The 26487-nt window shown below is 33.1% G+C and overlaps 1 protein-coding gene across 1 annotated transcript in view; it reads right to left on the bottom strand.

The window, feature by feature from the left end:
• Window positions 1-26487, bottom strand: part of LOC119839595 (chondroitin sulfate synthase 1) — a 39152-nt gene continuing 12665 nt past the window's right edge. Inside the window, exons 2-6 of the mRNA XM_038365970.1 lie at window positions 8142-8282; window positions 5535-5715; window positions 4720-4877; window positions 3288-3489; window positions 1-2722 (exon numbers count right to left, since the gene is read on the bottom strand). Coding sequence (XP_038221898.1) covers window positions 1572-2722; window positions 3288-3489; window positions 4720-4877; window positions 5535-5715; window positions 8142-8282 — 1833 coding nt within the window. The 3' untranslated portion in view covers window positions 1-1571. The remainder of the gene's footprint in view (window positions 2723-3287; window positions 3490-4719; window positions 4878-5534; window positions 5716-8141; window positions 8283-26487) is intronic.

Below are 26487 nucleotides of genomic sequence, written 5' to 3'. Positions count from 1 at the left end.
TATTAATAAAACATACATTTAATCGCAGCTTTCTTTCATTGAATTCTTAACTCTCACATTATAATTATCATTTAAATTACAATATCATGTATAAAACAATATCCACATAATAATATTGCGGCAATTACCTACTTAATTTAATTGGCACTCAGCACAACTTAAATAAGAGTTGTCATAACAACAGATTGCAATGAATATTCGTCCCCTGGAGTATCACAATTTGGACCTTGGAGATATAAATTTAGTAATCTTACACAGCCAATTAAATAATATTATAAAAGGCACCATTTTTTATACATATACATCTTAGTTAATCATTTTTAATTCATATAATTTACGTTATAAAATCTTTGTAGCAAGCAGGGATACTGGCTGACCTAGCAAGCTCGATAAAAAAAACGGGTAAAACATATGACAATAGAATACTAGGCACAATATTCCCATCCTATTGTATTTATTATTTTTTTATGCGTAAAAGCTTTTATAGATGGCGTTTGTGTTTACTTTACACGCAGATGCTTATAGATAAAGAATTAGCAAATACATACGCGGAATTACTATCGAATTATTCAACAACATTGACGCACTTACAACTAAAAGTGTAAATAGCGGAGTAGGCACTTTTACCAGACTGTTTTGTTTATTTATATGTAAACAATAATTTAAATAAGACATCATCATGGGTTAGGACCGCTCATCTAAGAAATTTGTTTTACTACACTACAGAAATACATAATATACATGATTTGATTGACGAATGCTAAAATGATTTAATTTTCTTTAAAACTTTTTATCATCATAGCATTAAAATAAAATAAAAATAAAATAAAATCGAGATAGTCCTTTGTTGCTGATGCACTGTAGTAAAAAAAAAATATTGTCTCTATGAAAACTCGATTTTGTCAAAAATAAAAGATTGTTAAAGCAATATCGACTGAAATCATTATAGATGATAGTAGTAAAATTATAAATTAATTATTGACGACATCTATTAACAACAATTTAAATAACTTAAAACAATTATCTAAGACAGGACCCCAATTTATAAAATTAATTTACAATATTTTATTCAACCAGTATTTCATCTCTTTCTTTCTCAGCTTATTTGGCCATAGAAAGAAAGAGACAAAGTATAAATTAGATTAAAGATTTTATATAGAAGAACCTATCAACAATCTAAGATTATTATTAAGTGTTTCGAATAGAGCTGCCTTCTGAAGGCGTCTTATTATACATACAAATAGATTATTATCATAGAATATTACAGTCTACTTCGATAGGAAAAATATGTACATAATACATCTTAGAATTTATAAATGCTTACAAAAATATAGTACCTCTATTTACAAGTATAAACCTAGAAGGATAATACCAAACAACCATCTTAAATTGCAAGAGTAACCTACATTTGAATTAAAATTCCATTTCAACAATATTTGTTCTGTATACAACAAACTAAAATCACAATACTGCGTCATAAAATATACAGTTACAATATACACCCCTTCACAGTTACGTAAATGCTAAAATTGTCATAATATTTTATAATCGAGACTAGCTCAAACCCTGTGCTAGCTAGCACCTTTCTCATTGCTGTCCTGGGGCCACAACACTTCTGGATGATTTAGCATATAATAAGTCATGTGTTTATCACTACCATAAGTAGATGCCTTCGTGCCCAAACACATCAAAAACTGGCTCTTCTCTAAGTTCTTATCACAGTCCACCGAATGAAATTTATGCACCAAACTCTCGTCGGCTATCCTAAACACCGATAAATTTGACTTAATTAAAGTCTCGAAAAGCTGTACATCTTCTAAACCCCAGCCTTTTATATTTAGATCGAAACCTCCGACCCTTTCAAAGTCACATTTGTACAAGCTAAGTAAACCGAAACCGTACTGCCTAAAATAACCTAGATCCTCGTGTATTTCTTTGCTGTATTTCAAGTCCGCTAGCTCTCTGTCAGTTTTAGGGGTATCACTATCTAAAAATTTACCTATATCTGTATTAGTCACTAGTGTTTCACCTATGAATTTGTTATAATCCTCTCCATTTACCACTTCAGGATTATATTCACTGAACACTATTGGTGAGTACACTTGATTATATTTTACTGTGTTAATTCTAATACGTCTGAGCGTTATGTGGTTAAACATCATATCTACATCTATAAAGAACACTAAATCGTCACTTGAGCATTCCTTGAGTCCTTCTGTTAAAGCCGCACCTCTGGAGAACGTAGTGGACCCCATGTGCACTATCTTTATATCTTTCCCATACAAATCTTTATAATGATCTATCAACGCTTCCGCATTTCTATAATCGAGTGGATTTTTGCTATCCAAATATAAAACGACTATTAAACTAACAGCTTCATTGCTTTTGAGCACAATATCCTCGTAGTTCTTCATAAAACGTCCGAATATCTCCTGTCTTCCCAGAAGCGGCAGGATGAAATGTATCCTTCTGTCGTAGATTGGATACTCGTAATCATCGTCACTCCACTTCAGTACGTTTGGGAGGTTATTCTGGAGTTTCATTAGACCACTTTCGATGGCCTCTTTGACGTTGAGCTTGTCGAGGAAGCCGGCGGGCTGCGGACTCGGCTCGTCGAAGTCTTCGTAGTCATTGAGAGGTTCTTTCATGTTAATTTCTTCGAGCAGTTCTGGCTCTTCGAAAAGCGGCGGCTCACCCATTGGCAGTTCCCTTATTTCAGTCCCTGGAATTGATAGCGGTAAGTGATGTAAACAAATTATAAAACACAAAATGCGTGGACAGATCGATATTAAAGCACACAGATCATAGATCATAGATCATTTTTAAATAATATTAATAATAAATAACATTATATATGCACAGATAATCAAGGAAAAAATATGATATTCTAGAATACTTCAAGAAGCCTAATACTGTTCTTTTTTTCACATTTAGCATTTTCGAATTGGGCCAGCTCGCACCGGGGAAGTACCACACCCCCACAGAAAACCGGCATGAAATAGTGGCATGCCACTGTGTTTCGTAAGCGGACAGCACATTCGTAGAGGCAATACCTTTGCGAATATTCATGGGCGGTGGTGATCGCTTACCATCAAGCGAACCACCAGCTCAGTTCCCCGCTATGACATTAAAAAAATAATCAGTGCAGCATAACAAGTGGACAACACAACTGCATCAACATAGTACATATTATTAATTTGTTTGATCACCAACATACTCTTCCCTAGTTATATAGAAATAGTTCATAGACCCTTAGAAAACTTAATTCCAACCAACCAAACACCAACCTGTAAAAGTCTGCTGCAAATACGCGTGCCGTCGAACAGCAGCCGTCATCTTCCTGCCTCTATACCTCCTGTACTTGAGGAGTAGGTCCAGCACGTGGTCCACCCCGTGCAGCGGCTGAAGCCGCGTGTAACCATATAGTAGCTCATTGAAGTCGATGACCCGCCCACGTTGGCGAGATGGCGCATTTATTATTTCCATCACCTGTAATATAAACAAGTATTTTATCATGCCGCATTGAAAATGAGGTATTATATGTTACAGGTTTAATAATTGGACGGATGAACTTGTAATTCAAATAAGATATAGCTTCGAAAATTATATTTTCCATCCCCTATTTTCAGCTCGACCAAAGCGGAAACAGCAACTGAAAACTACCGACTAATTTTATTGATATTTTTGATATCTTATTATAGGAACCGAGCGGTCGCAGTACATAAAACTATTATGCCAGTATATTTATTTATAATGTAAATCTAGATAGTAGACAACATTTCGTATAGACGTAAGATAAAAATCAAACGACTAATATTTCAACATGCGTCCTCAAAACTATCCTCAAGAGATGAAAAATTACAAGAACTATGCTATATAATAGATATAAAAATCATATAATTGCACAAAAGAGCTTCCTATTTAAAAAAGATTATATCAACAATACATTGAATAAAACTATTTTTAACTTAGAGAGACATTTGAGCATATATATGGAGCTGTTAACAAATATGGTAAAAATGTATAATTTAATGTTCGTCCCGGCTTCGCCCGCGGTACACATATTATAGCCTATGTCAATCAGTTATGCTGCAGCTTTCTAATGATGAAAGAATTATTTAAATCGGTCCAATATTTTTTGCGTGTGAAGTTTCCTCTGCATTATATTAGTGTAAACGACAAAGTAACAATAACAATAATTTAAATAAAATGTCCCGTATAGCAACAGCGAGTTTCTATGAAATAATCAGATACCTAAAATAAAACTAGACGGTAAAAAGTCAAACATATGCGACACAGAGGTGAGATAGATCAATCATGATATTTTAGCACTTACAGATAAAAATATAGTCGATATAAAAATATATAGTAGCATATAAAAATAAAGTATTACTTATATCAAGTAGGTGAACATTTGTTTTAATTTATTTCACATTATCTCCAATTGTTGTTGAATTTTTTTGTCAATTAAACAATTGCAAGAGACCAACAACGTTTTTTCACGTGGAATATTAATCAATATATTTTTTTTTATACGGGCCAACTATAATTATATATATTATGTAACAATATCTCCTTCGTTATATTCGATAGTGAACAGCGCGAGGCGTAGATACTTAAAAACAACTAACGACACTATCAAAACCAACATAGATTTCATATAAAAACAAATCTTTCTTTCCTATAAAAACTACGAAATAGTACGTAAAAATTATTTACCTCTCTAATGACGTCATCAAGCGCTTCTTTCAGAGGACTCTCGATTCTTCTCTTAGGATTGGAGTGGCTCATGGAGTAGATAGATTTACTGATGTAATCGAACGGAATGATGTCCTCTACCGTGTTTGCCTTGAATCTGTTGAGATCTATGGGAGCACCTGAAACGTTTAGAGGTATGATTAAATGTTGAGAATGATGTGATAACTGTGTAATATGACGATTCAAAAGTGCTACTATAGGAAGTCTAGTTGAATGTATAAATGTTTGAGTTTGAGTTTGAGACAAAAAAAAATATAATTGATGAGAAAGACTTCAGACAGACTTTATACTTAACACTGATTACACATAACAGTAGTTACATGCATAAAAAAGTAATTTTTATGGCCCTGACCTATGCATTGCTGCAAATACCTATTTTCTACACACAAAAATCTTCCAGCTTACATACTCCATAGAAAAAATTGTAATTTATCCTCTAACAAAGAAACTCGGCGCGAGCCTAAACATTAAATCGTAACTACACAAACAATAAAATCTTCCCTCTTTTCTATTAATACAGATGAGAAGTATTATCCCGCCTATTTCTTCAAGGAATTTTAGCGAATTATTGTCGAGGCCCAACAATTTCTGTTCTGTAAGTAGATTACTCTGTGAGTTTTCAATCGAACTACATGCTTCTTTTTGTGTTTGATAGGGAATTGTTATCATTTGGTCCCATTTTAAAATATAGAGTGGTACCATACCAGGAATAGGTGACGTAGACGTGACTCTAACAGTCTATCATCAAGCTAATGACTATAATAAGACAACCTTACCTAAGATCTTATTATTCCCCAAATAGCCAGGTGTGCCCATCTTCGCCGGGAACAGCGGCACACCCCCCGGTAATACGTAATCAGCTACATGGTCCTGATCGACTCCAAGCTCCTTCACTGATGACGCTATGTCCCTGTGCAAGTCCAGCGATGTCTCCCGCAGATCTTGGATTTTGAGGTTCTGGAAATAATAGAAGATAATTATAATTATTCTTGACAAAAAATAAACTGTTTTCACATTGTCAGAACTAGGCCAAATCAAAATATGACCACACGGAAGGCACCATCTTTTAAATAAAGAAGAAACATCAAAATCTGTTCACCCAGTTCTGATGTAACAAATCCAATTAAATACAGACGAATAGATTTTTGAAGGCGCTTGAAAATGAAATAGGCAGGTATTATAAATGATGATGTGACGTTTTCTTCTTGCAGGAAAGTTTCATTAACATGATGTGGCCTGTGTTTGCAAGGAAAGCCACGGGTGGAAATCTTATTAATTATATAACGATCAGGTACCACTAGTTTTGACAGCCGCAATAGGCGGTAATCTTACTTAGGAACATTACAAGTTTCTCGTGATTGGTAGAACTTGAGAAAGAACTGAAAAACATTAATTTGTGAAATGACTTCAATTGTTTCACGTTAACAGAATACCTCAGTATTCGTTTCAAAACCTTCGGTATTGGTTGATGTGGGGCCGGTATAGCTATCAAATAAAATTATCAAAATCAGTCCAGTAAATCCAAAGTCATTCCCTTATACCCACACAATCTTACAAACGTCATAAATCGTCTCCATATAATATTGGTATGGATAACAAATGATTTCATCAAATTTCTGCAACACGATCCACTAATAATGACAATGTGTAAATTAAGTAAAATAAAAAATAAATAAATTGCACGTTCGTCTAACGTTTTTATTACAGGTAACACTGAGTCACAACTCAGTATTAACTGCGTCTGCGTACTTTAACTTTTTTTTCTTAATTCGATTAGAACAGGCTAAAAATAAAATATGCTTCACATCCTGGATATACCATACCATATTACGACATGAAAACGAAACGGCATCGCATGCTACGTCCAGTATTAACAAGAATACTACTAACGTCACAACAAATATCTAATGATAAACCTTCACACGAAAACAGGTTGCAAAGGTTTTTGCGCATAACGAGGTCATTCCACCTTTGTTATTTCCCGCCAATGCAAATATTGGTAGACTGCATTACTTACATCTTGTTGGTCAGGCTATAAAACGATTTTTATATATATTTTAATACAAATACAAGGAAAGTAATGGCCATTGGTGTAAAAAGTGTATATTAATTTTCCAAATTAGATTAATAAGGCATTTATATGAGCAATGGTATTCAATTTTAATCGAATAAAATCAACCGATTATAACAAAAACGTGTATATAGTAAACAGCATGTTATATACTTTCTAGAAGCATTTAATAAGATAGAACAAAAGCCCAATACAACATTATTTATGGTCCACTTTATTAAATAGATGAGTAATGATTGCGGAAAACAGACATAATTATCTAATACTGAAAGGTTGGCCTACCGAGATACATTTCATTCACCATGAATATTGTTAGTGTAATTACTTGCTCAGAATGTTTACGGCCCATAAACCTTAATAGTTTGTCTGTTTCAATTTGATTTGTATCGTAGATTTAATTATTTCCGCGACAGATCAAACGCGATACCTTTAATTTTGTTTCGACTAACTACTTTACGAATATGTTAGTTATCTAGCTAGCGTGGTCAAATATTCTCAAGAACTCACTACGTAGTATAAAACAAAGTCACTTTCTCTGTCCCTATGCCCCTATGTAAGCTTTAATCTTTAAAACTATGAAACGGATTTTGACAGGGGTTTTTTTTTAATAGATAGAGTGATTCAAGAGGAAGGTTTATAAGCATGATAACGTCTATTAAACTACTCCTAATTTAACGCGTGCGAAGCCGCGGATAAAATGGTAAAAAAAAACGTGTTTTAAGAACTGAGTTTCAGCAAAGTTCATGTCCCCTAAAGCGAATGAGGCAGATGCATTTCACAGCTGATGGATTAAATTAAAGGTCAAGCAGGTGATCCGTCGTTCGTATACAACTCTACCAAGAGGATTTTTTTACTTTTTACCTGTGTGATGTTTTAAAAAGTATGCATATGTATGACTCGCTAAAATCCAATGAGCATCGCGGTGAACTTTATTTTCCAGATTTCATTTAACTGTTGTTAAGTTTAATTAAAAAATATTTTTAATAAGTCTTTATATAAAATGATACATGTACCAAACTGTCATACGGTTAAACCTGAATACAAACACCCTCGATTAGTTAAATAAATGACATATTGAATATAGACCATTCAGGATTACGGCCAAATTCAGAGGACCTAAGCAAAAAAGGACCGAACGGATAACAATTATTTCGTAATAATAAACGAAATTAACGTAACAAATTAAATCCAACACAATAAAAATATATTTACCTATAAAACGTTACTTAAAATCTCGTTTCGAAATCTGCTCTCACCTCAACTTCTTTCAAACTTCACAAGGCCTTCTTTCTGACCTGTGTTTTCTAATTACCTTAAAATAAGTGTGCAATCGGTACATCTGTCTATGATCCTTGACTGGATGCAGGGAGATGGCGCGGTGGACCTCCCGCTTCTTCAGGCGGCCGGTGTAGGCCGCCGCCCCGCTGCTGTTGTGATGCAGGATCGTTTGCATCTGGAAACATGCGGGAATATTGTCAGTTATGAGATCAATTGTCTGTGTATTGTGAAATGCACGTTAAAAGCCTATTGATATAGTACAATCGATAAGAGGCGAGTACGAAGTTTTTATCGCATGGATCTTTAATAAATATGATTGGTCTTTGAAAAATATCCTTCCTAGTATCCTTACCATATAAGCTACTAGAATAGGATTTAAAATAATAAGTAAATAAAGTATACGTTTGTGTGTAAGTCGGTAATTTTTCAATAATTATTTAAGAAGAACTCTTTACCACCTTCATTTCAATTGTTCAATTGTTAGACTAGGCCGGCTAATTTATATAAGACCACATGACAAGTAACAGCTTTCAATGAAAAGAAGAATCATAAAAATCGATTTACCCAATTAAAATTATGAGAAACAACATGTAAAAATACAGTCGAATACCTCCCTCTTTTTTGAAGTCGGACATAGAATACAATAAACCTGTCGATTCAATTCAACATTTAAACAATTATTTTGGTTTGTTTGAATAATTTTGAATTCCTTGAAAAGGAACACAAGTTACATAAAAAAATTAAATAACCGTTATCCTGTATCCCTTTGATTAAACGTTAAACAGAATAAGCAGTTACCGAGATATTTCGTGCAAACATTTTAGCGTCAGAAAGTTTCTACGAATGCATTTTCCTGTTCAACGAGTTTATATTTTAAATGTTTATACTTCTTAGCTCGTGCAATATTAATTTTGGTTTACAATAACATTATTTAAGTGCCGCGTAGGGATTAAATGAGCATAGATAGCTAACCAAGCACAAGGTTTTAGGATTACCAATTTTTTGTTATCACTAGCAGCAAACTCTTTTTGGGAATAATAAATCAATATACTTCAATAAAACTAATGATAGAATCTAATTAATTGTCCCACTTGCTCTTATACTTAGTATGGGAAAAGAAAAATTTCATCCTGCCGATCCTAATCAGGATACTGGGATAGCCTCCTGAAATTATTGTTTTAATGGAGTCGGTTATATACGAAGATACTGGTGAAGTTAATAAAAATCTGTTAAAAATCCAATACGCGAAGCCGCTGCAACGATGAAATGATTTTCGTGCCGTTTTTATAGAAGGTTAGTACCTTACTGTTATTTTAGTTTTCCGTACACATAGGGGGGCGTCCATAAATTACGCGAGGCAGTTTTGTTTTATTTTATTCCTCCCCTCTACCCCCTCTGGTGAGATTCCTTTAGACTCGATTCAACCGGTTCCAACCACTATTCCAATTTCACGTGAGATATTTAAAAATGACTAGCCATACTTTAGGTTCCTTCTCCCTGCCTTCAAATTGAAAAATAAAAGAAACCCTATGTAGCAAATACATATAGTCGACAATCGCCAATCATTATACATATGATACTACGTAATATTCATACGAAAATAGTGCATTTAGTGCATGCAAGTTTATCAACCGTGAAGTTTAAGGGTCGCAGTAAAATTAATTAGAATTAATTACCATTCGTTATCAGCGTTCATAATCGCTAGATTCTGTTGTAGGTACTAACTTTATTGACTGATTATTCGATCAATACCCGATGTATGTAATGAGTCAATACCCTAACGTCATTCATTTTCAAACACGGGGATCTTTTATTTATATAGGTTTTTTTCAATAATTTAATCAATTGAATTAATCGTATTCCCACTATATAATAGCTTCATATAATCAGGAATGTCTATTTTATTAAAACTTTTGTCTACCTTAACTTTCACACTCATGAGTTGAATATTCATTGATATGAATTCATTCATAGGCGAATATTATTCCACATCAAAACAATAACAAAAATTTTTTAGTCAATGCTTAGATTATTAATGCGTAAGTCTGTCCCCATCTTTAACTCCTTCATAAACCACGTGATCTATGAATGAACATTGAAACTATTAAATATAGTGCAATTTTAAAATGTGTATGTGAAACATGAAAATTATTTTTAGTCCAATTGTAACCTCTTTTTCGAAATCAGTTTAAAAAAAAACCGCCCAATCTTTAAACATACTAAAACGGCAAATAAAACTAATACTAAAATTGCTGTGAAATATTCCCAGAATGAGGTTGGAACATCAATAGAAATGAAAACAACCGGTAAGTGGGTCAACTCACTCAATAACCGATATACTAAACGAATTTAAACATTGGCCTACACAATCTACTTTTAACTCTCACAAAGGATGTTTAGACTTTATCTAAATCACCTCTTGCACTGCTTCTTGTAAAGATTTTAAAATAACACGCAAAATTGTTGAACACGTGGCATAATTACTGATGCTGTAATCGGTTCAATTTGTAAATTGTAATTCTATACTCATTCCTGTAGAAGCTTCAACACTAAATCGGGATGTTTATTATATCTAGTGGTAAACGAAACTGGACTAGTGGTAAAGAGGGCTGGACTTTTATTCATCCAAGTAAATGCAAGTGAAATAGACGCGAATGAATTTTTGAAGTGAAACAATTTTATATACTTGCCCGTCTCCAGTCAAATGAGTAATTGTTATGGTAAAGATTAAGGAGGTCCTTGTCATATTATTTAAAGTAAGCCATTACCTTTTGTTACACAAAAAAATCAACAGTGATAGTAAATTGATAGATAGATTTAAATTAATAATTCAAATAAATCTTTACAAATTCTTCTTATAAATGAACTAGATTTTGTCTGCCGCTTCGCACGCGTTTAATTCCGAGTAGTTTAATGCTATTATAAATATAAACCTTCCTAACCTAAATCACTCTATCTATTTAAAAAAAATCATCAAAATACGTAGTAGTTTTAAAGATTTAAGGATTTAAACATACATAGAGTTATAGGGACAGACAGAGAAAGCGACTTTGTTTTATACTATATAGTGATATATCGCATACAAAAGATAAATTCATTACCTCTGCGGTAAATTGAATAAATACAATTTACACAAAGATTTTTCTAACGCTTAGATACCCGTAAAATATTGACACACATCCAATGGATTAGCACGCCAAATTGCAACAGCGTTACAAGACAATTAGCACTTACGCGATGTTAGAAATTGAAATCAAATGACCTTTATCCGCTTTCTACTAACTCTCGTTTAGCAATGACTAGCTGCGCACCGCGGTTTCACCCGCGTAAGTTCGTATCTCGTAGGAATATCGGGATAAAAAGTTGCCTATATGTTTTTCCAGTTGTTCAGCTGTCTACGTACCAAATTTCATTGCAATCAGTTCAGTAGTCTTTGCGTGAAAGAGCAACAAACACACACACATCCTTACAAACTTTCGCATTTATAATATTAGTAGGATGTTATGGCTGTTTATTTATTTAAGGTTTAATATATATTAAAACTATCGTAAGAGTGCGAGTATACAGAGGACCTTTTGATCTATTGTTTGCAAATTATCTCTCCAAATTCGTCAGCGGAGTGCAACCTTGGAAATTGTAATGGGCATCCAATTATTCAGTAGTATACATGTAAAGCTAGCTACAACACAGTTCGTGTGTCTGAAGGAAAGTTGGCTATATGCAGAGTTCTAATCCTGAATATAATCTCATCTCATCTCATCCGGTTATTAACTGTATTGTGCCAAAGTACAAATTATAACATATTCATAAAAATGTAGTAATTTTAGAATCTATAAACGATATTTTTGTTAATTGTTATAAAATTTTTGTTCACTGTTGTCTCTAATTAGAAAGTATCAATTTGAAAAGAAAGATGGACAAATATTTTCGCTGTCTCGATATTAGCCTCACGTATGAGATATGAGATGTGTTTGTGTCTTTGTACTTTAAAAAATATATCAATTATACTCACAAGTTATTAAGTTATTGCCTTCGCATCGATTTTTTATCAAGTAACGATTATAATCAGAATACCGATCAATAATCTCCTTTCTCTGTATTTTCTTTAAATAAATGACATTGCAACTTAATGACTAGACAGGCATTCAACCTTTTATAAAGTAACCTTCCCGCCAAGAAATTGCGCAGTTCAATTAATGACAATAGTAATAATATGACATATGACGTTTACGACGATAAAAATACATATGTCATTTATAATCTATACTTGTCGGCTAAAGACCAATGGGTTTGAATATCAAATCTGAAAGTATTTTTTTTTTATGTCATAGCGGGCAACTGAGCTGGTGGTTCGCCTGATGGTAAGCGATCAGCACCGCCCATGAACATTCGCAAAGGTTGGGCCTCTGCGAATGCGCTGCCCGCTTTTTTGGGATAAGGAAAAAGGAATGGGTTAACGACTGGAAAGAAGGAATGGAATGGACTGGGACTGGGAATGGAACGGGCCTTCAGCTCCCCCACTAACCGCACGAAACACAGTGGCATGCCAATATTTCACGCCGGTTTTCTGTGGGGGTGTGGTACTTCCCCGGTGCGAGCTGGCCCAATTCGTGCGGAAGCGTGCTCGACTCCCACAATAAGTATTTGGAACTTTTCCGATTTCAATAGTAAGTACCTAAGCGACGATATTAGAAAACCATACTTCATACTTCCTATAACATAAGGGTGTTGTTATTGTAAAATATTTCTCTGATTGATACAATAACTTTATAAATATGTGCTAAGAATGCAGCATAATTAATTTTCAGGAAGTCTGCTAATTGAAAACCGTTGGAAGATTATGTTATCGCCAATTAAAAAATTCTCAACGTTCTTGATGCAATAGATGCTTTGTTTAACAAGGTATAATTGAATACTTTAGATTCCAAGCCCATTTGTGAATCAATAACAAATATGCCAAAAGGATAAAAAGAATTGATATAGGTACCTGGTAGATATATATATAGAAGGTTGCTATTGAACATTTATTGTGCGTTCTTATGAAATGACTGTATCTAAAAGCTGTTTTATTCATTTACAGTAATTAAATACTAGTTTTCTGAAATCTTCGTATCTTCACCCGCATATTCAAAGGAAAACTCGCAATGTACAATCAATCCTTTGATTATTCCATAATAAACTATCTTTGTGCCTAATTTCATCCAAATCGATTCAGTGGTTTATGCGCCAAGAAAAGACTGACAGACAGGGTGACTTTTGCCTATATAATATAAGTTAAGTAGGGATTATGAAGAAGAGTATTATATTTCCAAAATAAAAACTCTCAGCTCCACGTTTATTAACCTTCAAAATAGGAGGAGGCAATGAAACGAGTGTTTTTAATAAAAAAAATAAAAACTCTAAATGCAGTTCCATCAATTGAAAAAAACTATAAGACAGAAAGATTAGGTATTAAAAAAGTAAGATGACCTCGGACATCCGTACATCTTCATAATAAAGACTATCTAACTAGAAAGCTAGAAAATAATTAGCGAAACGCTGACAAACTCTCTGTACAAGGTCCATAATACGCCAGCATTGCCCGATCTGGCTATTTACAAATTCCACTTTCTAAATTGTCATCACCTCTCTGTCTCCTAACAGACTTGCATCTCTTCACGTCCGATGCCTGGATTTTGTTAGCGTGTGACATATTTAATTTCTAAACTAGAAATGTTGCATCATGATATTAAACAGCAACAAATCCTGAATAATCGACTTCCCTGAGCCAACTGCCAACATACAGGATTTATAAACCCCAAATTACCAGCACAATCCGAAACAGCTCCTATATCTACTGAGTACTAATTCTGCTAGCCATCGCGTGTAAATCCCCACGTGCACCGTTTAGCGGCGACATATTTAGATGAACAAAGGAAGCACCCACTTGCCCGTAAGGACGAAGACGGATACCCATACGAAATGTGCAAGGATACGCCAATCCGCTGGCGACGTAGCGACCTTGTCCATACCTTATATTATAAAGAGGAAAGATTTGCTTGTAATGTTTTCACACAAAAACCACTGGACCGATTTCAAAAATTCTTTCACGATTAGAAAACTGAAAAAGGTAAGCTATGTACCACGGGCGAAGCTAGGGTAAACAGCTAGTATATATACGAGAACGAAGACTAATAAACTAAAAACTTAATAAAGCTTAAATGTCTTTAACCGACGTTTCAATTCGATCTGATTTTATATTTGGCAAGCTTGATTGTTTTTGAGTTTGATAAGAAAGTATTGTCATTAAGACCTATTCTAAAATCTAAAGTGGAACCTACGGCATAGGAACGTCGGTGCCCTTTTGTAGGACGGAATTATTACAAGAAATACTTTATAGTATTTCGTAGTATTCCGATTAATTTAGCATATGAACCTTCATATGAACTCGCCAAGAAGAAATGATGACCCTCGAAATCAATTTGTAAATTGAATAATGACCGTCTAATATGTTTATGTGACATTAATTCTACCAAAATGCTTATAGTTCAAATATTTTCGTTTGACGTTGATTCATTATATGAGAGAAAGTAGTTATATGAGATTTAATGTTTGTTATGCAGGTTGATTTGAAATCGAAACTATGTAAGAAAACCAATATCATTGTCTTTTGAAAAATCCTTTTATTAACATAATATAAATACGATTGTATATTTTTAAAACCTATCCGCAGTAAATTCTTAACTCAATAACAGTTACTAAATTGTATAAATAAATTAAAATTGAACAAGCAGCCAAAATAAACAAGTTTGTATAAACTACAATGTTTCTTAACACCTGTATGCTAATTAATGCATTATTAACTGCGTCATTGTGTACAGTTAACGTCAAGTTTTGTGACATTCAAGATATAACCACAAGGAGTCAAGGTAAAATAAAAATAATAATAAATAAATAATAATGGTAATAAGAAAAATATCTATTTTTTCTAGTATGTTCGAGAATTTGCATTCAAATTATATTACATCTATTAATTGTGGAAAAAAGCATCCTGTTATACGAAAAGTTGGTAAAAAATATGTACACGGACTGTGAAAACATATATAAATAATACTAGCTGCACCCGGCAAACGCTGTTCTGCCTGACTCTGATCATTTAGGGGGATGAAAAATAGATGTTGGCCGATTCTCATAGATACCGGATAAGCACAAAAAATTTCATCAAAATCGGTCAAGCCGTTTCGGAGGAGTATGGCAACGAAAACTGTGATACGAGAATTTTATATATTGGACTAGCTGCACCCGGCAAACGCTGTTCTGCCTTACTCTGATTATTTAGAAGTATGAAAAATAGACGTTAGCCGATTCTCAAACATACCCAATATGCACACAAAATTTCATAAGAATCGGTCAAGCCGTTTCGAAGGAGTACGGCAACGAAAACTGTGACACGAGAATGTTATTATTACAGATAATATATGGAATTATTTTAGCGACTGTGGGCAAATATAGTATGTGTTACGTACTGCAAAAAACTGTAAAGGTCCTTCGAAACCCTTCGCTCATTACTATTAAAATCTTAAAAAAATAGAATTTTCCCAAACCAAATAACACAAAATTATCAATCGTCACTATATATCCAAAATCAATATCTCACTCCGCAAAGCAATAACCAAACGAGTCTAAATTGGAGAAGAATAAGACATGTCTTTGGCAATTGCATCCAATGTACGAAATAGTGACATATCACTTACATTTTAGGCCGACCCACTTACCCACGATAGCGCGCCACTTATCAATATAGATATTTTTAGATATTAGCCCATGTTTATCTTTGACTCCGTATTAAGAGTAATGAGATAAAGTATTTCCTAATTGTTCTAACGTACAATACTTTGTGCGTAGTTAATACGAGATAGCTGATTTCATCATGTCACTACTATGTTCTTTGTTCACTTACATTTGAGTAAAATTGTATTGTATTATATAATTGTATTATATATAGATTAATTATAGGTAAAGGTCGGTGAAACGAGAGCGAAAACTACCTTCCAGTTGTACTCTTTTCAACCGACTGAAAAAAAGAGAAGGTTCTCAATTCACTTATATTTTTCTTATTTAAACCTTATAATTTGGTCTAGTTCGGACAATTTGAAAGGGGTTTAGTGTTTTTGTTAAAAAAATTATAATATTATTATTATTTCGTGTTATTAAATACATAAGAACTCTAATTTTTAGTTTTATAGCATTGAAATGCTTTATAAATGAGAAATTTTGAAAGAATAGACACATGAAACCGAAAGAGTAGAAGAAATTCGATTACTGTGGCAGGATCACGGGTGGCCGAGAGGCTAGGCGTTGCTACGGTTAGGCAAGATACGCAGGTTCGAATCCTGCCTCGTGATCAAATTTTTTCTATTCTTTCAAAATTTCTCACATAAGAACTCTATTAAAAATTTACTCATGCGTTGTGTTATCACATAATGTACATGAATTTACTCAAAATAGTGATGTCTCAAAAGACTCAATGTATATGAAAGTTGTAATATTCTCATTCCCTTTTTTCTTCTTATTTTGTGCAGGAATATTTACGTGCGATTATAGCTTATGTTTCCTTATATCATGAGTAAAATTTCAGACAGTGTTTCTTATAGAAACCAAATCACTTTTTCCCTAAACAAATTACATCGTTTGACCAAATTAGTTTGTGAAGAAGCCAAAAAAGAACACATTAAAATTCTATTTAAGTTAAACGTCTTGTTACACAATACACCTCATTATCAATATAAGATACAACTATTATATACAATAAAACTAATCACATAATTAATTTAAAACTCCAGTGCGAAAACAGATTCTATCTAGATACGATTAAGTTGATTTTCCAACCGAATGTTTCGGCCGTGCAAAAACTTCCCGCAAATGAGTTTAAGTTCAAAAACTAATGCAGCATCCGGATGGATCCAGTTTTTTAACCAGAGTGAAGATAAGCGATTGCTGTTCTGTGGTTTCATCAAAGGTTTAATTTAAAACGATTCTTACGACTTAATTGTAGCGTTTTGTTAACCATTACAAACGGATGGGAAACATAATTTTAACGTTGCGTTGCATATTAACTATCTACGATATTTTAAAGGTCACAGTCACTAAAACCGCTTCTCCCGTTGCAGTAATAAGATATTTCCTAATTGTTTTTGTTTAGCTACACGTTTAGGGACGCGTTAAACATTAATTGCAAGTAAGTTTACTAGTATATAAAAGATCTCTTTTTTGTTTATTATAAAATTTTGTATATCTACAATTGAACAAAAAAACTTTAGTACAATGTCGTAGAAATAAATTCCATATTAAATCGTTTCTACTGCCGTACTAGTTCCTATTTCGTTCTTGTTTCTAATGGATGTATTATTTTGCATAATACAATGTAACATTTTTTACATTATGAACTCATATTATATGATTTTTGATAATCAAACACAGACATTGCTTGTCTATACTATCTAACCTAAAATCTATATCTAATACAGGTGATATTCTTTAGATTTAACGCTTCAATTTCGCCTCGCATCGCCATATTGCACAACCTTTACAGCATGGCAATTTCTTTTAATAACACCATTGGCCGTGAGTTCAGTGACCGCGGCCAATCATTGGCGAATCCATTACAAACAAGCACATGATATACTTATTATTTAAAACTGAAAGTGTTTACAACTACGTCAACTGTACATGCTTGATGAAAAAATCACCGTCAGCGAATCTTTGAACTTCATAGCCTTGGTTGTAGGCTTTTACACATGATGTAATATTTTTTGTGTTTTGTAATTACGTAAAAGCTATAGGTATTTTATTAGCATTATACTAGAGTTTTACAAATGTGTTATTTCTTAATTTTAACATCGACAACATTTATTTTAGTTCTACAAAATAATGTTACACAAGTCATTATCTTTATATTGTTTATTGTTCAAATTTTGACGACATTTGCGTAGCGAGTAACAATAGGAAATTAAAGATGTCCGCTTTGTAGTAACTAACAATGAATAATGTACTTATGTATATATGATTAAGAAATATTATTCGTTAGTTTATCTGTATTCATGAAAAATTAATTATTTCGAAACGCACAACTTGGTTTTGCGTAGAGGCACTATCGAAACGCAATAACTGCTCTTATCTATCTACCACACTTCACACTAATATTATAGATGTGAAAGTTTGTTTGGATGTTTGTCCGTCAATCACGCTGAAACTACTAAAACCATTATGACGAAATTTGGTATACAGACAGGTTATGAACTGACTTGTGTGATAGAATACTTTTTATCCCGACTAAATGCTTCCTTGGGATAAAATCGGCTCCGCCCGGAGCCGGTACGAGCGTCTAGTAATAAAAAAAATTGTTTCTGTAAAAACGTGATTTTTGAAAAGGTTACAGCACTACACTCTTAATTTTTTTCTGTTATATTCCATTCCATATCACAACAAAAATGACTGTCCTAGAAAATTCTCAGCCATGTCAAGCCAGGTTCCAATAACAATAAGATCGGATTTCTAATAACTATTGCTTAAAAAGGCCCAATCAAAAAACATAAATATAAAACCTTTACGATTATAATTGGCTGTATTTTAATAAATTTCTTAGGAATCATTAAAAACGCATCAATCCATTGGAAACTGCTTAGCTGACAGGTAACCTTTTTAGGATCATTGAGGTTCGAGCCCTAGCAAAATAGCTTGATTCTGATTTCTTTTGTGTCCGTATTTTATGAGAGTTATAATTAACTTAATAAACATATTCAGATTATAACAAAACGCAGAGCGAAGGAGATGATTTAAACATTAATATTGATGATCTAAGAAATCACTTTAAATTGATTTTTATGTATGTATACTTATATGAAAATACACATTTACACACAATTTATTCGAATTAGTTTTATAAACGTTAAAATTATACATATAAATCTCCTCCCTATTCAATCACTCTATCTATTAAAAAGAAACCCATCAAACACCGTTGCGTATTTTTAAAAATTTAAGCATGCAAATGACTTTGTTTTATACTTTGTAGTGAAGACGAAATTGTAAATACAAGTTAATTGTTTATAACTCTGACACCAATAACCAACAAAAAAAAACATGTACATTTTATCGGCACTCGTCCTCCAGAAGAAGGCTAAGAGTGAGAGGCTGCAGGCGTTAGCATCTATTGTTTAGACGAGTCGATTGCATTATTTTAAGGTTATACGGTATGTCTATAAAAAACGCGACATCAGTTATGAAATTTGCCAGAGATATTTGCAAATATGCCAAATGACTGTTTAATAATTAATTGAAAATTTATTCAATGTATTTCGTTTGTATCTACGTTACTACTGGTATTGTCATCAAAGTATCATCGTCACATTAAGTATTTAAATTTAAGATACACTCTTTATAACATTAAATTACAACTGCTATTTAATTTCAATCAATCGAAGCATGCATTTTTAACAGTGGGAAGTCCAGTGAAACATAAACCAAAACAAAACAAGAACTTTACAAAGCAAATCATACTTCCTACTAATTCTACTAATATTATAAATGCAAAAGTTTGTAAGGATGTGTGTGTGTTTCTTGCTCTTTCACGCAAAAACTCCTGAACCGATCGCAATGAAATTTAGTAGGTTAACAGCTGGACAACTGGAATAACATATAAACAACTTTTTATTCCGATATTCCTACGGGATACAGACTTACGCGGGTGAAACCGCGGGGAGCAGCTAGTTATTACTAAAACATGATACCACTGCAGTCGCAATTTGGTCAATTGCCCACCGACCCACCTCTGTCCTCAATAAGTGCAAACCGTGTCAATAACTTGTTAAATTTTAAACCTATATCATTTTAATTAATTGGGGGGTCGTCGAGTTAACTCACAATAAACATCAATCAGCAGATGTCTGGGAGTTAAGAGTCGATGGTGTAACAAAGAAAGAAAACGTACAAATCAAACAAGTAAATGAAAGATTATTTCTATAACAATGTCTTTTCCATAGCTATATAAATAATTTGTCGTTTTCAACGATAACAACAACGCTTTCTTTTTGTGTAAAATTTCTTTAATTATTTCCTTTAATAATCCCAGGAAAAGATCATAGAATAATTTCTTTTATCATCCCGACCGCGTGTAATAGGAGTTATTAAAAGTTACAGATCAACACAAGCGGATTAATATTACAAATTAAACTTAATTATAAGCACTATGTCACAGTGAATATTGCATTTAATAAATAGCTATCTATTAAACGCATATATTTCTGAAACAATATTTAACTTTCGTTTGTCACCATCTAAACGGCTTTACTAATTTAGACACGACCTTTTTTACAGATATCGACTTAGATAAATTACTTCAATTTTAAAACAATATATTTTACAGAAATAACCACACCTTTTAACGAAAACGTAATCTTTTAATACTTTACGGCATACTAAAATTACTTATCAAAATCAAGGCCAAGGAAATAATATAAATTGTTAATCACACAAAGATATAACAAGGGCCACTATCACTATAGAAAGCGACTCTCGCCTAGCGTCATAAATCACGGACCACTCATATGAAGGTCAGTGGTAATGCGGTGATCCATCTTGGCCAAGATTCAATTACCAAGCGGTATAGAGAATGCATTTCAATTGGTGATTAGTTATTAAAAACGTTTTAGTGTTACCGACTTGTGCAGGTATGTCGAAATTCAGTATCTGATGAGATTCAGGTAGCATTACGAAATAGTTAGAATTGAACACGCAATTTATTCAAGGTAACAATTTTAGGATAAAATTACGTATTTATGTATGTATAGAATATGAGGTAACTCAGTGATATACGAGCGTGATACGTATACCAAAGTCCAAAGGTAACCATACGTATATCCTACTATCCTACGAATTATATAAATGCGAAAGTTTGTAAGGATGTGTGTGTGTTTGTTGCTCTTTCACGCAATAAATACTGAACCGATTGCAATGAAATTTGGTACGTAGACAGCTGGACAACGGAATAACATATAGGCAACTTTTTATCCTGATATTCCTACGAGATAAAGGAAAAGGAAAGGAAGGAAAGGGACTTAGGCGGGAAAAACCGCGGGGGGCAGCTAGTATATTACATAGTTACCTTTGGAGCTACAAAGTTTCTTGTCATTTGTTGTTAAACGGATTTAAACCATAGCTGCATAGCTTATGTATTAAAACAGAGAATATTAGGAAACATTTACATGCGATCTGAATAAATATATAAAAAAATTAAGAGCTGTGGTTGTGCATTTTTAATTTTTTTACGGTATGTATTTTATCATTAGAAATAACAGACTAAAAGTTTTGCTGTGTCGCTAAATATATAATCATCAACTTATTTTAATACCGTCCACTTCATATTCATTTCTTTTTATTACTTCGAACCTACGACACTGTAACAAGGTCACAGCCTCGCGTACGTCGACAGACAATTTTAGCTGGAGTCTAGACTCGTCTAGTGCTTACAGTGAAGTTATCCGCGATGCCACGTTTACACAACGCGGGTAAACATAGCGAGACTAGGAGTATTCTTATATCCATCGATTCGGATTGCATACTCTATTATTTCTTTATTATTATATGAAGGTATCGCTTCGCTTCGCTGTCTATTATTAAACTGTCTTTTATTATATTTCGATTGAGAGACATTACGATTCGGTGGCAAAGTTAATGAACTCATTAACTATTTAAATATCAATTATTAATATTAACACGCACATACGTGGTTTTACAGTTTATGTGAATAAATAACAAATAGAACTAAACATTAACCTAAAAAGTTGTATAGTTTATAGTATAGTATATATATAAGTATTGAGTTTCGATTATCGTGTACTAGCTTTTGCCCGCGGCTTCGTCGCTTTAATTCGGAGTAGTTTAATAGATGTAATTATACACATGAACCATCCTCTTGAATCAGTCTATCTATTAAAGAAACCATCAAAATCCGTTTTAAAGATTTAAGCATATAGGGACATAGGGACAGAGAAAGTATGTTTTTTGTTTGTTTTATACTATGTAGTGATATAGGCTATTATTTAGATGAGACACAGAAGTATATTAATATATTATATAATGATTTAACTGATCATTTGTCTGTAGCAGTGGTCGATTTTAAAAACTCACAAAGAATGTACTAAAAAGCTCGTTATAATTCAATTAAACGTTATAAATGTAATAATAACGGCACGATATAGTCACTCTACAAACGAATAGCAATATGTGTGTTATTTCTGTCCCTCGATGCGTCAACTAAGCATAATGGCGTTCCAATTATATTATAAGCAAATTTTGTAGTTTAATTGTTCGACGATCGTTGTTAATTCAAAGGAAAATAAATTGCCTATCTGGGCTTTCTCTGTTTAAACAATTATTGCTGCGAATTCTTTTGATCTCACCTACATTTAAAATGTGTATATAGAATTAAGTCGCTAATGTCTGTAGGTATGTTTATCCGCTTATTTGCGTGCATCGGGTTTTGATATTACTTTCGATAGTTTGATAAAAAACAAATATATTTATTTCGAACTAGCTATTCGCCCTCGGCTTAGTCCAGGACTTTTTCGAATATTTTCTCGTTCCCGTAGAATTTCCAGCATAAACTATCGTATGTCCTTTTCGGATTACAAACTATTATTGTGCCGATCTCATTTAAACGGTTGATTGGTATAGGCGTAATAAAGAGATGGACAAACAAATTGTAAAGAGAAATATTTCAAGAACCAAAGTCAAACATACTAAAATCTTTTTGCTAAGGTATTATTATAAAAGGTTTTGCTCGCGGTTTCGTCTGGGAGTAAAACCTCTTAGCGCAGCTAGTAGCATATCAAAGTTAGTATGTCATCAAACAAGTTAAAAAGACACTGAAATACACTAACGGTAAGCTTGCATCTAAATACATTCAATCTATTTGATTGATTGCAAATAAAAACAGTCTTCAGAAACGTTATAACATATTCAACAAACGACACACGCTATTTACGTGCCTATCCCACAATAATACAGTTTAAAATGGCGTGTTAACATACTTCCATTGAATAAGTTGTAAATACACCGAACAATGCTAATGAAAATGGGTACAGGAAATGATATTATTTCGGTCTAGACTGGTGTTATTGCCTTCCTTAGAGTTTGCGTGAAGCCGTATAATTAACTAGACTAGAGACCAGACCACCTACTTTGCCTTTGTGATTATTTTGTTTTTAATATAAGAGCGCACCTACAAATAAATAGATAATATATAAATGCATTTCATGGTAGGCAGAGGTGTAGTTTCAGACCTATATCAGTTATATAATAAGTTTTGTTAATAAAATAATTTTCAGAATCAAGTACCTTAATTCCGGCCTTTATTTGATACATTCGAACAAAAAATGTTATCCTCTTATCAAACTAACAATAGATTGTATAGTTTGTTATAGAAAATTTATTGCATAGTCTTGGTAAATATGATAAATATTATTTACGCGTAAATTCGAGCCTTCCTCGTGCGATGGTTGATGACCTGAAGGTGTCATGTTGTGGAAACTGAAATATGATCCAGCTACACTTCTTGTTACGTCACGGATATAATAATTATTACCAACTACTTATATAATTAATGTGAAATTTTGTGATGTATGTTAACTACGCCTTCACGCAAACACAGCTGATTGGATGGAATTTGGCGCGGAGTTACTGAAAATTTATACACGGTCAATCTATAATTTTTTTATCTAAATAAATAGCAAGTAACCACGTGATTCAGCTTGTAATATATAATAAATGAAAGCCTTTTCTAATCCATTGCAATCTTAATTCCTAAATTTATTAGTGTTTACTATGAGAGGAAATACTGCATATAAATTTTATGCACATACTTAACACAGGCGTTTACTTTACAATTCAACTAAGAATAAGATTGATAGTCCGCCATTTTGTGACGTCATAGATAATAATTGAAATGAAATAATAATCTCAGTTAAGAAACAGTGCTTTTATTTAAAATGTCATATAAATGTCAGGCAAAATACAATTAACCATTATTGATGACAGTTGACACGCAATTGACACGTCATAAAGGTCATTGACTTTCCTATGCTTAGTTACGCATAGTACTCCGTAATTACAGCAAATGAATTGTAGATGCAAATAATCCTATTTATGTAACAAACTCTAATAAATCGAGTTAAACTTTGTAGACATGACATCTACAATGATAGACGTTTTTAGTAAAGAGAATCCTTAGAAATTTTATTAAAGAGAATCCTTAGAAAAAAGAAAAACAAAATTTTTCATTTCTCCTATTCTAAATCTTACTATCTTGTTAACATTTTAAACGTGCGTGCCACAGGATGCATGGGCACAGAATAAATTGATACAGGCCCGTTTTCATTTCCTCAGCCTCCCCAGTCCATTACTTTATAGCTGTCTTCAATCATGACCTTATGTTTTATCCCCAAAAAGGCAATTTACAGGGGCCCTGTCTATGCAAATGTTCCTGATCATTGGTGATCGCTTACCAGCAAGCGATGCACTGGCTCCTTTGCCCTTTTGACTTAATAAAAAAAAGAACAAAATTAAAGTTTATCTGCAGGCCTAAACACTCCGCAGAGGCTCAGTCTTTGTGTGGAACTGATTTTTAACAACCCGCATCTTTTAGAACTCAAGTTTTAAAGTTACATCTGACGTCCACATTCTATGTATACTATAAATAAGCATATCTTGTATGAATGCCTCAGCTTTGTACTTGAGGAAGGATGTAAGCAATAATTTGGTTATAATCCCACCATAAAACCACATTCATATCCGTCCATTTAACAAACTCACGACGATAAAAGGCACCGCGTTGTAAATAAATAAAAATAACTCGTTATCCGATTATCATTTTTTAGATTTGTTTAAAATACATTTTATCATTTAATTAACTATTTAATGTATATGATGTAAAGGCTCCGTTAATTTAAATGGCAAAGACATTAACATTAAAGATATCCGCGTAATGGCACTCTTACCGGAGATATATGCAATTGACCATTTTTAGAGGCGAAAAATGTTTATGGGCAGTGGTAGCGCTTACCATCAGGTAACCCACCAGCTCCATTGTTGACTATGACATAAAAAAACTTTGCTTATCATAGACTACCTACCACCTCCTCTATATAATAATACTGTAAAGACAAGTTTCATTGTACCAGGGGCCGGTGACAGTATTTTTATAAAATTAATGTTTTTACTTTTTATGTCGGGAAAAGCGAGAAGATAAACAAATAATTGAAAAGATGAAATAACATTTGAAATATGTAATTACACAACTTATTGTAATGGTAATAAAACATTAAGATATTACGATTTATGCAATTCCACAGCTCCACAAACAATCAGTATATAACTCACTAGACACTTAAGCATGAATTTCTAGAAAAAAATAAATCTCGTTAGTTTATCTGTGAAAAGAACAAACCAGTCTATCCACAGATAAACTAACAACTTGTAAAACGGAAAAGACGTCTTCATAAAACACACCCGACTCTAAACAACCGTTCGGAAACGTATATTCAAATTGAATCATGAATTCCTATTTCCATAGTTACTGCTATTAAGAGACGTAACCGTACTGAACATTCCGAACCTGTTAACCTTCAGCACTCGAAATACTTGAACTATTAAGTTTTTGTCATAATCACGAGATAAGCACGGAGATAACTGATAGGTGAAACGCCACTGCTTTGACGCATTTATCCACTGATCGTACTAATATTCTAAACACGAAAGTTTGCATTGGATGGATAGATGTTTGGGTGTTACTCTTTCACTCGAAAACAGCTTATCGTATCTCTGTATAATTTGGTACAGAGATAGATATAGTCTGGATAAGTATTCGTGGATTACTACTTGTTATAAATGCCTACATTTATATTTTATGTGATGGACGAAGTGACAATAACATTTTTTACGATCACACAAAACCACTCAGGGCGAAATATATAATTTGTATATTACTTGGTATTGGTTAGACCAAAAATAAGCGTTCCCATTCGACATAATTGAAGTATGAGCATTCTTGTATATTAGTCTCTCAGATTTTTTTAATTGAAGCCTAGCTACTTACTTTTTTACTAAAAAGGGCTTTTTGGGGGTTTATTTAATAGAAAAAAATTAAAAAACACTCATAGTAGGAGTGCACTTGGACTTAACACTCATAGGAGGCCCGTGTCCTTGCAGTGGGAACATGCATGGGCTGATGATGATGATGAATGTACACATAGGTATGTGGTAGGCGTGTAATTTATACTTAGTCTGGCCATAAATACTGTTACACTTAATTATAAAAAAATATTACATTTGAATTTCGAATCTGT

Source organism: Zerene cesonia, chromosome 4 (assembly GCF_012273895.1).
Source record: "Zerene cesonia ecotype Mississippi chromosome 4, Zerene_cesonia_1.1, whole genome shotgun sequence".
Taxonomy (NCBI): domain Eukaryota; kingdom Metazoa; phylum Arthropoda; class Insecta; order Lepidoptera; family Pieridae; genus Zerene; species Zerene cesonia.
Note: the sequence above shows the minus strand (reverse complement) of the source record. Positions and strands in the feature narration are given on the sequence as shown.